The sequence below is a fragment of the Varanus komodoensis genome, unplaced genomic scaffold (genome assembly GCF_004798865.1).
Source record: "Varanus komodoensis strain SLA01 unplaced genomic scaffold, ASM479886v1 scaffold18_3, whole genome shotgun sequence".
Lineage (NCBI taxonomy): Eukaryota > Metazoa > Chordata > Lepidosauria > Squamata > Varanidae > Varanus > Varanus komodoensis.
Window position 1 is genome coordinate 16,018,302 of NW_025335549.1, and position 15,000 is coordinate 16,033,301.

General features: G+C 46.6%; 1 protein-coding gene across 1 annotated transcript in view; it reads left to right on the forward strand.

The window, feature by feature from the left end:
• The window catches only part of LOC123021962 (vascular endothelial growth factor receptor kdr-like), a 143,112-nt gene that overhangs the window by 115,103 nt on the left and 13,009 nt on the right, over window positions 1–15,000 (forward strand). The window contains exons 21-28 of the mRNA XM_044427244.1: window positions 908–1,073; window positions 2,369–2,466; window positions 3,101–3,223; window positions 3,380–3,491; window positions 9,613–9,712; window positions 11,499–11,604; window positions 13,624–13,748; window positions 14,782–14,854. Coding sequence (XP_044283179.1) covers window positions 908–1,073; window positions 2,369–2,466; window positions 3,101–3,223; window positions 3,380–3,491; window positions 9,613–9,712; window positions 11,499–11,604; window positions 13,624–13,748; window positions 14,782–14,854 — 903 coding nt within the window. The remainder of the gene's footprint in view (window positions 1–907; window positions 1,074–2,368; window positions 2,467–3,100; window positions 3,224–3,379; window positions 3,492–9,612; window positions 9,713–11,498; window positions 11,605–13,623; window positions 13,749–14,781; window positions 14,855–15,000) is intronic.

Consider the following 15,000-nt stretch of genomic DNA (forward strand, 5'->3'; position numbering starts at 1 on the left):
CCCATTTCTAAGATGCTCACTTGCCGGAGATTTTTCTGCCCAGCTCATCCTATCAGCCCCTTCTGAACACGTTCCAGGTCTCGGAAGCGGCAGAAGTTCCTTCGTTTTCCTAACCCTAACCCTACCTTGGATTTCCCCAGTGACCCTAAAATCTGGCAGAATTCCCCATGCAGCACACCCATTTCTAAGATGCTCACTTGCCGGAGATTTTTCTGCCCAGCTCATCCTATCTGCCCCTTCTGAACACGTTCCAGGTCTCGGAATCGGCAGAAGTTCCTTCGTTTTGCTAACCCTAACCCTACCCTGGATTTCCCCAGTAACCCTAAAATCTGGCAGAATTCCCCATGCAGCACACCCATTTCTAAGATGCTCGCTTGCCGGAGATTTTTCTGCCCAGCTCATCCTATCTGCCCCTTCTGAACACGTTCCAGGGGTCAGAAGCGGCAGAAGTTCCTTCGTTTTGCTAACCCTAACCCTACCCTGGATTTCCCCAGTAACCCTAAAATCTGGCAGAATTCCCCATGCAGCACACCCATTTCTAAGATGCTCGCTTGCCGGAGATTTTTCTGCCCAGCTCATCCTATCTGCCCCTTCTGAACACGTTCCAGGTCTCGGAAGCGGCAGAAGTTCCTTCGTTTTGCTAACCCTAACCCTACCCTGGATTTCCCCAGTAACCCTAAAATCTGCACACTTCCCCGTGGAGCACACCCATTTCTAAAATGCTCAATTCCTGGAGATTTTTTTGCCCCGTAAATGCATACCCGCAGCCCTTCCTGTCATTTTCTCATGATCGAATCTAATGGACCTCCAATACCATCCCTTTCTGCCGGTGGAACAAGTGCTGGGAACCATTGCATAAACAAAGACAGTGGGAAGAGCTTCTTTTTGTGTTGTCTTCTTTTTCCAGCCACAGGAAAACTTAGGCCCTGCTGAGAAAGGTCTGGAGGAGTCCATCAGTGATTTGACTGAACTGATCAAACGCCGCCTCGAGAGCGTGGCCAGCACTGGGAGCTCAGCCAGCTCTGGCTTCATTGAAGACAAGAGTTACACTGACTCTGAAGAGGAAGAGGAAGGTAAACAAGCAGCCCACCCAGTTTCTTTGGTTCTCCTTGCATTGGAGACTCACGTACATCCTTTCAAATGCCATCCCAGCTTTTCCAGCTGATGCTTCCCCTGCTCTGAAATTGGGAGGGCAAGTGTGGGGTGAGTTAAGAGACTCCTCTGGAAACAGAAAGCTGTTGCCACACTCCCAGGGCACAGAGACAATGTTTTCACTGGTTCGCTTGCACAACGCTCCATCCGATCACTTAATTCTTCACCTGAAGTTCAGAGAGAGTCTCCCAGAGTTCTGCAGGGTGGGAGAAGCGGCCAGAAGTGCCCTTTGCTGCCCACGTGAGATACCACGCTCCACTTAACCATGTTAAAGCAGCACTAGAAATGGCGAGGGGAAAATGGAAGAGGGGCTGGCTTCTTGGTTTGGTGGAAGAAGACCCTGTCCTATCTCCCAGTGGACACAATCCATGGACCAACTTATTTATTTATTTATTTATTTTTATGGATTTATATCCTGCCTTTTTCCTCAAAGGGCTCAAGGCAGCTTACATCATCTCTCCTCCTCCATCTTATCCCCACAACAACAACCCTGTGAGGTAGGTTGGGCTGAGAGTCTGTGACTGGCCCAAAGACACCCAGTTGGCTCCATGACCGAGCGGGGACTCGAACCCGGATCCTCTGAGTCCCAGTCCCATGCTCTAACCACTACACCACACTTAGCACAACAACCATTTTGCTGAACCAGGCTAAAATCTGCCTAGTCTCGCCTTCCTTAGCATTAATCCTGGTCCACTGGCCTTGACAGACTGGGTGAGGGGACATTGTGGTCAATTCTGTGTTGTGTGAAGAATTCTCTGTCTAGGCAAAGAGCTGAAAAACCTGCTTCTCTATCCATTCTCTCCATACTCTTCATATCTTTCTTTGCGGATAAAACATTTGCCTTTTGGCTTTCTTTTATTTCATGGAATTAAAAAAATGAGTTAGAAATGCAGGTGGCAAGACGAAGAGCGCATATAACACAACAACAAACTCACTATAGATATAAAGAAAATCAATCTCCGTAATATATTCTGTCTTTCGGACACTTTGTCTTGCGGAGCTGCATTCCAGTCAGATTATTAGCCCCACACACTCGCTTTGAAGAGCGGGGGGAAGGACGCAGCCTTTCCTGACGACGCAATCACCTGCCATCATTTTTAGCTGAGTCCATGGCATGGGGAATGGGGCTGAATGTTAGGGCAGGCTGTGGAGCAATCTTGTGCCTGTCATGCAATAAATGCGGTGCTTTGCTCAAATGCTGCTCCCTCTCCTCTAGACGCTGAAGATCTCTATAAGCGATCCCTCACCTTGGAAGACTTGATTTGCTACAGCTTCCAGGTAGCCAAAGGCATGGAGTTCTTGGCCTCAAGAAAAGTAAGTCCTGACAAACCCCCGCAAGATGTTCAACATGCTTCTAAGCCCTTGCAGAGGTGTCACATAGAGGCTCATTCCCACCAAAGCCCTACAAACATCTCCATAGGGCTTCCGTAAGAACGGCCAAAGGTCTTCTCCAACAAGATCCTAATGATGCTTTTCGTCCTGCTTCTCCTCGCCATTATCTGTAATGACTTGCCTCTTTCTCTGTAAATATATTTCTTTTAAATTGCCCTCTGATCCTGAAATGAAGACCCCATAGTGGTGCAACTCAACTCTTGGCACACAAGCCCTCAGAAAAGAACTGGAAGAGCCGTCAAAGGAATACGGAGAGCAGGAATTCGGGAGTTGTGTTGATATTGTCCTATTAGAGACCTATGGGTTTGAAGTCAAGAGGAGTGGGGTATTGAGAATGTTTCAGGGTTGTGCAGGGATTTGGTAGTTAGTGGAAACTGTCAGGGATGAAACGACAAGTTACACCAGGACCAGATGTCCAGCTGGAAGTGAGGAGGGGCTCTGTGGGATCTAGAGGGGGAATCCTCTCCCCCGTGCTGTGATTGGCTTGCACAAGTTGGCCCTGAGAATGGAGGAATGTTTTCTGATTTCCTTTGTCCACCTTTATTTGTCTCTCTAGTGCATTCACCGGGATTTGGCAGCCAGGAATATTCTCCTGTCTGAAAACAATGTGGTGAAGATCTGTGACTTTGGATTAGCCAGGGATATTTACAAAGATCCTGATTATGTGCGGAAAGGAGATGTAAGTGAAAAGATTTAGGTGCTCAGAATGCGACCGTGTCTTACTTCCAGGGCAGTCATAGTGAATGTGCCTCATGCTTGCCCACTGGGATTATACAGGATATGCACAATTTGATAAACATTATTAATGCCATTCTTTACTTGTTTAATTTCATAGGCTAGACTGCCACTTAAATGGATGGCTCCAGAAGCGATTTTTGACAAAATTTATACAACCCAGAGTGATGTTTGGTCTTTTGGTGTGTTGCTGTGGGAAATATTTTCTCTCGGTAAGTTTGCATTACTTTTATTTTAAATTAAGGGGTGGGGAGGGATGTATGAGGAATTGCTTCAGTTCACTTTTGATCAGGATTTGCCAAGTTTACACCTGGGCTCAGTCGTCAGAGTTGCACACCTCAAAAGAAGCTCTCAGCGGCACACGTGCTTTCGAAAAATGGTGCACTTCTCAAAAATGCACACAAATCTGCTTTAAACTATGAGCAAAGGATGCATGCATTTCAAAGATATGCATTGCGAAGGGATGTGTTCAGTCAAGCCCAACGCAGGCATGGGTTTTCATGCAAAAAGCAAGGCCCACAAAATGCTCAGCTTCTGCTGATCTGATCCACCTGTGTGGATTGGTGGATTGGATGGGCACTGATCCTTGGTAACGCCAAGTATAGATGGGATATTGTTACGACAATGACAGCAGCAATGCTGCCCAATAACTGAGGCTCTCAGGATGATGTACAGCAACACAATATAATGCAATAACAACACAATATTTAACAAAACAGCATTGAAAACATCATTAAAAATTGCCATACAAAAATTGGGAACCAAATTCAAAACACATATTTAAAAAGCTGCAGTAGCTTATACAAATGAATTCCTAGCCTTATGCTTGGGAGTCACATAACAATGGGATAATAACAAACTAGCAAAGCACAGGCTTTGCATTCTGGGAGTCCCAGGTTAGTTCTGAAACAAGCGCTCCACCTTGTTTTGTGGTTCGCAATGGTGCGTTGCAGGTTCAGTCCTGGGCACATCAAGACAGAAGGCTTAGATAGCTGGTGAAGGGAGGATGCTTCACTGGTGGAGACCATGGAGAAGGGTCAGACTTGCCAGATGGACCAGCGGCCTGATCTCTTATCAGAGGGCTCCATCTGCCACTTTGCGAGCTGAGCCAGCAGCTCTGAACTGGCTGGAGACAAAGGAAGTTTAGGGGAGTTGGCTACTCACGTTTGCAGCATGCCTCTCAGGAGGGATTCTGTGTGAGCCAGCGAGCGGCTGCTCACAGATAGACACTGCTGTGACTGGCCGGCAAGTTGGCATGCAGTGCGTGTTTTGAAAGCCAGAGTTGACATTCGGAACAATTGGAACCAGGAAACATTGCATAGAATGCTAACTGTGGCTTCCCTGGATGAAATCCACTTTTACTGAGCAGAAAATCTTCCTGACAAAGGGTATTTTTCCGCAGGCTAAGCAGGTTCAGCTCATAGACCACACAGAGTGTAGTTACTCACTGGGTGTCCCGTGTGGTCTGCCATGAGCGATAGAAGAACTCTCACAACATAGTGGCGAGGAGGAGGAATTCTTCGTTTAGGCTAATATTTGTGGCATCCTCTTCTTGCTCCTAGCGCTCTTCAAAAAGCTAACCTTCTGAAAAAATAAGCATCTACAAGACCACTGGTTGGCCAAGAGCCCCTGTCATGGAAACAGGGCAATCCCATGTCAGGCTGTGCTGGTCCTTTTGGCAAAGGGCAGGTAGAAGAATGGGAAGAAGCAGATGGACAAGTTGCAGGGTGCTTGGAATAGAGATCTCATCCCCCATTCCTGCCTCCGTACAATTCTAAGCGCCATTTAGAAAAGTGAAAGCCTTCTCTATATTCCAAGGGGGTGGACCATTGCTTCTTTGCCCTGGTGTGAGCTGGGAGAACTGAGAGCAAACTAATTCCACCGGTCAGCAAGGAGCTTCCCGAGTCAACATTGTAAGACCGCAGTTGCAGGTCGTGATATTGACCGGGGGGCAGGGGGGCAATGCTGGGAAATCTGGCTCATTTGAGTTTGATCGATTTCCTGCCCATTTCCAATCTGAAAACTGGAAGCAGGCCAAGTTGGGATTGAGGGATTGCATACTAATCTTACAATGGCACAGAGAATGTGTAGCAAAGATATCGTTAAGTTAGGCCTTCTTGCTTTAAATAAAAAACACCCTTGGACTTCCCCAAAGGCTACAGGAAGAGAAGCAAGACCAGTTCTCTTTTTGCAAAATGTAGAAACAAGCAGGTGCTCAGAAATGCGTTCTGTAATGTGATGTTGCTTTTTGCAGGCAGTGTCTCTTTCCCCTCTGTTCACCCGCTGCTTTTCATTTGCCATCCAGCTCAAAAAAAGGTCTGTGCTGCACAAAGTCTTGTTCATTGCTTTGCTACTTTTAATTGGTCCTTATGAAGGCTGCAGTCAACTCATGTGGATGTTCCCATGAGTTCAAGAGCTCTATTACAGTTTTCACAAACCGAAAAAGAAATGCAAAGGGAGAACATTTTATGAAGGGGAGATTAGATTCAGCAAGGTTCAAAGTTCTGTTTAAAAAAAAATCCCAAAGGTTAAAGTGCAAAACAGAGGGAGCAGAAAAAGATGTATTTTAAGAGCAACACTTCTACTTATTCTTGGTTTTTTAAAAATTTAAGTCGTAATGGCTCTGGCAATGCTATCCACAGAACAGGTATGGGTGGGAAGCAGTTCTCCAAATGTTTCAGACTTCAGTTCCCAGCATTGCTGATCATTGGCCAAGCTGCCAAGGGCTTCTGTGAGTTGAAGTCCAAAGCATTTTGGAAATTTATCTTCTCCCTTTCTGAACTTTGCGCCTTCAGGGAGAACATTGCATATCCCCTGGCGTGCTGTGCAGCTGCTGAGCAATGCTCTGGCATCCCAGCTGCCCGCCCAGTTTGTCCTTGCTGGGCTTGGGGCTCCTCTTCCCCTTCCATGAATGGAGGGTGCAGCCTGCCACATGCTCTCGAGGGGCTACATTGCAGGAGAAGGTCAGGAGAAGTCCCTTAGTGATAAGCATCTCACGGAGGACCCCCGGGTGAAGATGATGGTGACGGAGTAGAGGAAGGCCCTGTGGTGCCACACTGTTTTGCAGAGCTCGTTCCTAGGCTCCTGAGGGCCCTTTTCAAGCTTCCAAGAATGGCCCAGATGTCCACATTCCTGGCTCAGGCCCTGCACTAATTCTTTCTCATTTCATCAGTATATGTACTGCTTACCACATCTAAATATATCTGTGAGTGGTTTATAGAATCAGAGACTTAAATACATCTTAATAAATACAAAAGCATAGCAGCTAGATCACTTAAAATATTTAAAGCCTTCACCCAATAATGAATAAATGAGCTATGTTAGAAATGCATTCAGGGCAGGGCTCTGACATCGAAATTGTGCTGCCCTTGGCATTTCCCAACACCACAAGAGCGTTCCGTAATGCGGACGCTACTGCAAAGAGGTGCCGCTCCAAGCTGCCCTCGGTCTGCAATCCGTAGTGCTGCAAAACGGGCAAGGTTTCCTTCAAGGGCATCGGTGATCACACAGGTTTGGACTGGAAGAGGCAACGCACCGGTAGCCAGATCCTAAGTCCTTCAGGCCATGACACGCTTAGAGCAAGATTCGACTCTGGCTTGGTGGCTGACAGCAAATGGCAGGAAATGAACATGTCTCCCACTCCTTTGGTGAGCTGCTCAGCTTTTTCCAGCAGTCAAGCCAGGGACTGTGTCCCCAGAGGCAAAACAGATGAGAAAATGGGATCCAGGCACAGAAAGAAGCCTGTTTCTTCTCAAAACATGTCACCCTGGTGACACGGCCAGCGTACAGTGCACCCAAACCTAACTGATGCGAACACATCCAAGGAGCCATCGGAATAGCTTGGAGGTGAATGACTTAATTAGAGCAGCAGATTTGCAGTTATGCCAGAAATCTAGCCAAGCGCCCACTGGTTAATTGGCAACATTCAGATCTGTAGTCTTGCAGTATAGAGGCTTTGATAAGAAGATAACGCTCGGTAAAAATATAGCTCTTCCCAGCAGACTGTCTAAGCGGCAGGCACGGCTTTCCTCTTAAGAAACCTCCAACCTCCAAATGAAACTGCTCCAGACACTGGATTGTTCTTTTAATTGAGGAATGTGTTGGATTGTTCCACACACTGGCCCTGACATAATGTCTGGTATTCTCCTTGTGAAATGGGATTAGAAACCTGATTTTCCTCTCTATAGCACCAATTTGGAAAACAAATTGTTCTACCAAAGAGAGGTCTTCATCCAGGCATGTCCTTGGTCTGGCACTCTCTCACGGACAGCTCGGACGATAAGCATTTCACAGAGAACCGTGTCAGCAAGCAAATCCACTTACGTAAAAAGTATGGCTTTGCTTTGCTTTTTGCTTTGCTTTTTTGCTTCACTTTGCCTTGCTTCGGTTTCACTTCTTTTTTGTTTTTAAAAATCTGAACATGAAGACTTGTTCCTTAAGGGGCAAGTTTTGAGCTCCTTTCCACAGTTCCTACATTTATGGACCTCTGTGAGTCCACAAGTGAATGGTCCCAGTCACTCCCAGCATAGTGACTGTTACACATATCTTGGCAAATTGCAGTTCGTGTGTGCACAGACCGACGAAGGCAACTTGGCTTGATTTGTTCACTTGAAATGATTGAATTGCCAATCAAATCACATTTTGCAATTGAGGAAATGGCCCTGGACAGAATGGCAGCCCTTCTTGGGATTAAATGTGCAAGTTTTTTTCTAAATAGTGAAAGATAGTGGGGTAAATAAGAAACTTGCAATGCTATAGCATCAGCATTTATTAGCAAAGGTAGGTAAGTAGGACATGCACAAGAAGGGAGCAATGTCTCAAAAACTGAGGACCAAAGAGGTGATATGTTTTCATAAACATGTTCATATGCTAACTCATATGCACAGATGCAGGTTTTAAAAATTGTTACTATAATATAAATAGAAATAAAATGTCTCACAAAATTTGGGGGGATGCTGGAGGCAGGAGTAGATTTTCATTAGAGAGGAAACACTGATGTGGGAGGGAGTTCCTATCCCTGAGAATCTACGAGGCTTGTTCTTATTTTCAATTGCAACAATACTTTAAATTGCATCCAAAAGGAATTCCCCAGTTTCCAACAGCACTCTTTTTAGAAACTTCCTTACCAACTGGAAGGAGGACATTGGAAGTCAGCGGATGCCAATATTCTGCCTACCTGGTCTCTTCTAGCAGTCGATCTTTGGCCAAATAAGGGACAGAGGAGGTTCTCCTGGGGAGGGGACGGCTGCTTTCTCTGAATCACAGCCCCACTTATCAGCTGGGAGGATTCTTAGCAACTTGCAACTCAAGCAGAGTTATGCAAACTGCTTCAAAGAGCTGTTATTCTTGATACTGTGCTCCCATTCATTCCTTCTTTTTCTGTTTTTCTGCCTTGGCTCTGAATGCACTGTGGAAGCTGGCATAGTGGAGCGGGACAAAAACAGGAAATCAGACAGGAATGTGATGTGATGTGAAGTGTACAAGGATTCCTCCAAACCAGCACTCAGACGCAGATTCTGTTAGATAACCCATGCTAAGACCGGATTACGTGTCCTTCCAAATTTTTCCACAGCCGTTAAGGAGGCCAGATTGTTGGAGAGAAGAAACCTTCTACCATCTCTTTGGGAAAAGTAGGAACCAGTAAATTCACAGCATTAGAACTGAATCAATGCTTTGTAATCCTTGTGTGAAATCTAATTATTGGGTGGCATAACAGAGAAAAGCAAAATTCAAGTATACAGTAGTTCTTTTTGTTCTCCTGGAAAGTAACCCAGGGATCTGCAGTTGAGTATCCAGGGGCAAAAGGGGTCTTCCGAGTCCTACGTCTGGGTCAGGCCTAGTGAGATTGCCTCACTTCAGAATTATGAATCGTCTGAGGAACTGGACTGTCAGCACCGTGATGTTCATCACAGCAGGGAAATAGATGCATTTCATCCTGAACCACCCCAGGCAACAGGGGTGAACCATGCAGTGTCTCCTCCCTGGATTTCTGCAGAGGACCTAACATCTGGCAGAATTCCCCATGTAGCACGCCCATTTCTAAAATGCTCACTTCTCAGAGATTTTTCTGCCCGGCTCTTTCTATCTGCCCCTTCTGAGCACCTTCCAGGTCTCAGAAGTATCAGAAGCACCTCATTTTGCTTACCTTAACCCTACCCCGGATTTTCCCAGTAACCCCAAATGCCCCAGAAAAGCCACCTTGCCAGTGAATTTTTCATGTCATGTCTGCGAGAGTTGCAGTAAAAAAATAAAGCACTTCATGTGGAATAAGTTATCATTCATTTTTAATCTTCCTGAATTTACCTGGCTGGTGTACATGTTTTGTGTCTGCAGGAGCATCTCCGTATCCAGGGGTGTATATCGATGAGGACTTCTGCCGACGTCTCAAGGAAGGAACACGAATGAGAGCACCTGAATATTCAACTCCAGAAGTGTATGTTTTCCATCTCCACATAACCTGGCCCACTGTACCTGTCCCTCCCTCCCCTGCACAGGTTTAGACCCACGCTTGCTCCCTTCTGTCGCTGCACGACCCGTCCTGCCTCTCCCTGTTCCTTCAGAAATCCTTCTTGCATCTTCCCTCTTTCACCCCCACCTTCCCCTTTTAGGAATTAGGTGAGTCTCTGCGTTCCAGATCTGGCCACTATCTACCTTCTGAACAGCTGCTGGGCCCAAAAGCAGCTCCAGAAACTGGAGGATGGAAAATTTCCCCCTCCTGCCCCATTGCAATGACTTCTTCCCCCTTAAAAAGGCTCTTGGAAGAGCCAAAGCTTTTCACTGTTCATTGTGAGGGACGAAGCAGCGCAGCTTCCTTCTTTGTTCGTGGGGTTGTTTTTGGCAGCCATGCCATGGCTTTGCATCCTTCGCAGTGCTCCAGGCCTGGTGTTATTCTGGGGTGCTGTGTGCATGTGTCGTGTGAACAGAGGAGGGAACGGTGGAGAATTTACCAAGGAAATTCTGCAAAGTGATCTATAGAACAGAATTTTTCCCAGAAACTTCTTAGAAATGTTGGCTCAGCCCTGATCTATTCCATTATCAGTATGACCTTCAAGGCAATTTGTGCAGCCAGCTTTTGTCACTGGGAACAGAGGAAGAACGCAGGGGCAGATTACTCTCATGCATACCAAATTTTATCTTGGCTCACAATGGCTCGTGTATTCCGGAGTATTATGCTCGTGCTCTTTACATGTATCGGACCACTTCCACCCTTTTTAGAAAGAGGATGGATTGCCCATTCCTGGGAGCTGCTGGTCGAAAACAGAGCTGAAATCTCTAGAGATACCTCTCTGCCTTTTCATCACAGTAATATAATTCCCCAAATCCCTTGTGGAGACAGGACAGCTATTAAAACTTTAGTGAAGACATACCCAGAGCTTAGTTGAAACTCAGTTTAATATAGCCAAATTGTTGTGCTTCATGAAATACTAAATGAAAAAATGAGGTTTCATTGTAATGCACCAATTATGGTTCTGCAGTATTGATCTTCCAATGAACTGTCTGATACTTTCACACTGAAGTGGTGGTTGAACAGGGTCAGGACGCCCGGGGCTGGGGAGCATGGGTAGGGCAGCACTGCTGCACCCGTATCCTGCTAGTAGGATTCTGTGGGCAGCAGGACGAGCACTGTGTGGACGAAACGGTGGAGCAAATGGACCTTGGCCTGATCCAGCTTTTGATGGTCGCATCCTATACCCAGCTGCTCCTAAGACGACAGCATTGTTGCTTATTTTAGGAAGTAACTGTAGGCAGCTCACAATGAAAATAATGTAAGACCCCCCCCTGCAAAAGCCCCCATAATATCCTATCGCTAATATCCTATAGCGAAGCCTAAGTAAATGAAGCATTTTCTGGAACTGATTATCACTGTCTCCATCCTCAGTCGTCCCTTTGTGTTTATTTTTTTGCCAGGGCAACGAACGTCCTTGCCTTCTTCATAAAGGACCAGGATCAAGGCTATTGTTGCTATTTCGATAGGCAACATCTGGCAGGATTGCCAGACTATAAGTGCAAAGCAGGATAAGGAGGAATGTGGACAGCCACCATCCCTGACCTGCTCTCCTCCAGATGTTTTGTAATCAGCTCTCATTGGCCTCAGTCAACATGGCCAACGGTCAGGAATCCTAGGAATTGTTGTCCAAAATACTTAGGGGAAGTGAAGGTAACTTCACAGATGGTTAGTTGTTAGTCGTCTTTGATGCACTCTTCTTTTTTTCCTGTAGCTACCAGACCATGTTGGATTGTTGGCACAGTGTTCCAACAGAGAGACCTACCTTCACGGAGCTCGTGGAGCGCTTAGGAGACCTGCTCCAGGCCAATGTGCAACAGGTATGCAGAATGAGATCTCTTCCACTTTCGACTGAAGCCCAACTGAACATGTGCAGAGAATATTTTGGTGTGCCTCAGCTGAGAAACATGACTCTGTTATACGAAACTGGTTGATTGAAGGTTGTTTCATGGGAAAAATTCAGAAAAATTTCAGTGGGTGTAAATATTTCTTGCTCAAAGAGGTCATGCCCAATGGTAGTCATCCGTTACAAGCTGAAAATTCATGTTCAGTCATTTTTGAGAGCCTCATTTGCTCCTGAGAGGAACAAGGGTTCCTTATCACACCAAGAGTTTTAATTAGTTTTCAGCCTCCAGAAAGGGAATATCTTTTTTCACTTTTAATGTGAGTGTGAACGTATACCAAACATGCTAAACTCATCATCGCTTTGAGGAACTTTAACACAAAAGGGTTTGTGTCCTGCAATGGCAATTATACACTTGCTTGTTCCACAATAGCTTAATCAACCTTTTTTCTCTCCACTTTCGGAACAGAGCAGTTACGTAATTTTCAGTATCCAGGTTCTTCCTCCTCTCTCTTTTCACTTGACAAAACAAATAAATCAGTGCAGTTCAGTTAAAAGGAAGCTAGTTGGCCATGCAGAAAAGGACAATTTTGGGGAGAGCTACTATAGCCAGGGGGAACAAAGAAGAAAGAATATTCATAAGGGACAGTGCTAGGCTTTGGGGTGGGGCGGGGCTGGAGAGGGTTTCCTGGGGATAAAATAAAACAGTTTCAACTAGTTGTTACTATTTGCTGCTGAGAATCAGTGACTTGGATAGATTGTGCATTGTGACACGTTTTCCAAGCAAAAGGCAAAGTTGCCCAGTGTTTTACCTGAATAAGACTTTTCTCCTGCAACCAAATTCTCAAACACCCCCCGTAGCCGCTTGCCTGTGCCACAGGGCAACAGGAAGCAAGTGTGGACAGGACGGGATTGGTGGACTCCCAGAAATGCGCAGCGCCCTGTCAGCCAAGTACTGGTGACTGCAAGCCCCGTCCAGAAAGAGACACGGCACGAAATGCCCCTTTTGTGCCCTAATGGGCGCAGCTGCGACTTCCTGTGTTTCCTGTATGGCATCCTGTAACTCTGTCCGTTGGGTGAACTGGAAACCTTTCACGCTAATGTGTGGAATTACGGCTGACCCCAGCAAAGGAAGTTGCTGCCCTGGGGGCTTTCTAGTGGACCAGCATGGCGAGCTGCGGTTTTAGTCTGTCCCGTAACTCATCAGTGGTGGGTAGGGTTGGGGTGGAGAACCTGTAGCCCCAGCTGTTGATACAGCTTCCATCAACCCTACCCCGCAGAGCCAACTGGGAGGGATGATGGGAGCTCAAATGCATGTTCTCCATCATGGTTGTGGGGCAGAGAAGGCAAATGGACTCAAGTCTGAATTCCTGGTGACCGTGAGGCTCCTGAGCTCCCCGCTCCAACTCAGTGTTGCATGGCCTGAGCTTCCCCACTGGGTTGCTGTGAGGTTAGGATCAAATGCCTAAGGTCCATTTTACCCATCCAAGCTCCTCAGGTTTGGACATTAGACTTGGATACATAAACAACATTCAACAAAATTGGCGCAACAACTAAGGACCTGAGAGCTGATAGAGTGTAATGATTGGAGCAGAGGGGGGCATTTGGTGCTCCTCCAGGAATTGTCGGAGTATAACTTCCCATCATCCCAGATTATTGGCCACGCTGGCTGTGGATGATGGGAGTTGGAGAGCCCAGCAACATATGGAGAACCACAGCTTCTCCGTGTCTTTGAAGAGTCGTTTTAAAAATACTCTGCTCAGATAGAGGAGATGGACCAAGCCAAACCCCACTGCTGGTGCCTGGCCAAGTGGCTCGGTGCTGTTTAGCAGAAAGATGAAAGGAAGGAGAAAGCAAACCTCTGCGCAGGGCATCTGGTGCTGGCAGCCCACGAAAGGCAGATTCAGCAAAACGTGACCGCCAGGAACGCCTGAGGCCAAGTGAGAGAGACGCGTCTTAGCAACTCTTCTTTTCTTCTTGATTATGAAATATGCAGGATGGGAAAGACTATATCCCACTGAACATTTCATTATGCTCTGATGGAGAGCCCATCCCCAAAATCTGCATCTCAGAAGACAACTTAAGCAACTTTATTCACCGCTGGAGTGCTGTGGAAGCAAGGTAAGCAAGCAGCATTTTTAATCTGAGTCTTAATCTTAAATGTTTTAATTTTAATATTTATATCCTGACACTTCCTTTTCAAGGAGCCCACAGTGGGATATAAATATAATAAATAAATAAGGCAGCTTACCTAATTCTCCTTCTCCTCCTCTTGATCTAATCCTCACAACAACAACCCTGTGAGGTAGGTTGGGCTGCAAGCTCGATTGTCCAAAGAGGTTGGGCTGTGAGTCTGAGACTGGCCAGAAGTCACCCAGTTGCTTCCATGGCTGAACAGAGATTGGACCCAGATCGTCTGAGTCCCAGCCCAACACTTAACCACTGCATCACACTAGGTCTCTTTTTAATAAAATGCACAGCCATTTCCCTCTCTTGCTTTTGGGGCAGGCTGCTTTTGCTTGGCCTGTGCAAACAGTCGGAAACATTTCACTGTGGGAAACATGTCACTTCAGGGATCCTGGGTGGCTTGAAAACGCTCCGAATTGTCTGTGCCACTTCGTTTCATGGAGGGCCATGGTAGCAGGACCGTGCCCACCCAAAGTCTTCCGAGATTCTTAGTGGTGGGCCTACTTAACCACGTGGGACATCCTGTTAGCAACGCCTGCTGGGAGAGCACGCCCTCCTTAGTTTATTGGGACTATTATTTATGTAATATTATGAGATCAGCAGAGATGATTGATGGCACATCTGGGCTGTATTGCAAGTTAGACTGGGCTTCTGGAAAGATGAGATCTGTTGCACCCTGGGAATAGATCTGCAGCAAGCTGAACTGCCTCGTACGTGGTTCCTCCTTGGAACAGGGTGCGGGACCCGGAATTTGCCGACCACGGAGTCCTTCTTTGCTCGCCTCTGCCGTGGCAGCTCCACGGAGATGTGCATTTCCCAGTGCTGTCCTCCCTCCCTCACACAGATACACACTTCAGAATTATAGTGCTTTTCCCCCGTCTGTCCCTCCCTCCCACCCACTCCAACCAACAGAAAGTGCAAATCCATGATGGGCCCAAAAGAACTCTCACTTCTACCTTGTTTGCAGTATTAATGCCAAGAACCGGCCACTCAGCGTGAAGACCTTTGACGAAGTCCCGGTTGAGAAAAAAATGGATGAGGTAAGCCAGGAACAAATGCTTTGTTCGTACAACTCTTGGCCTGCTGCAATTGGCCAGCTGAGGGTGACATTCAGGGGGCTTGAGTCTCCACTGAATCGGGACCTCGGTGAGCCAGTGCAAACGGAGAATACCCAGCGCCATGCAAT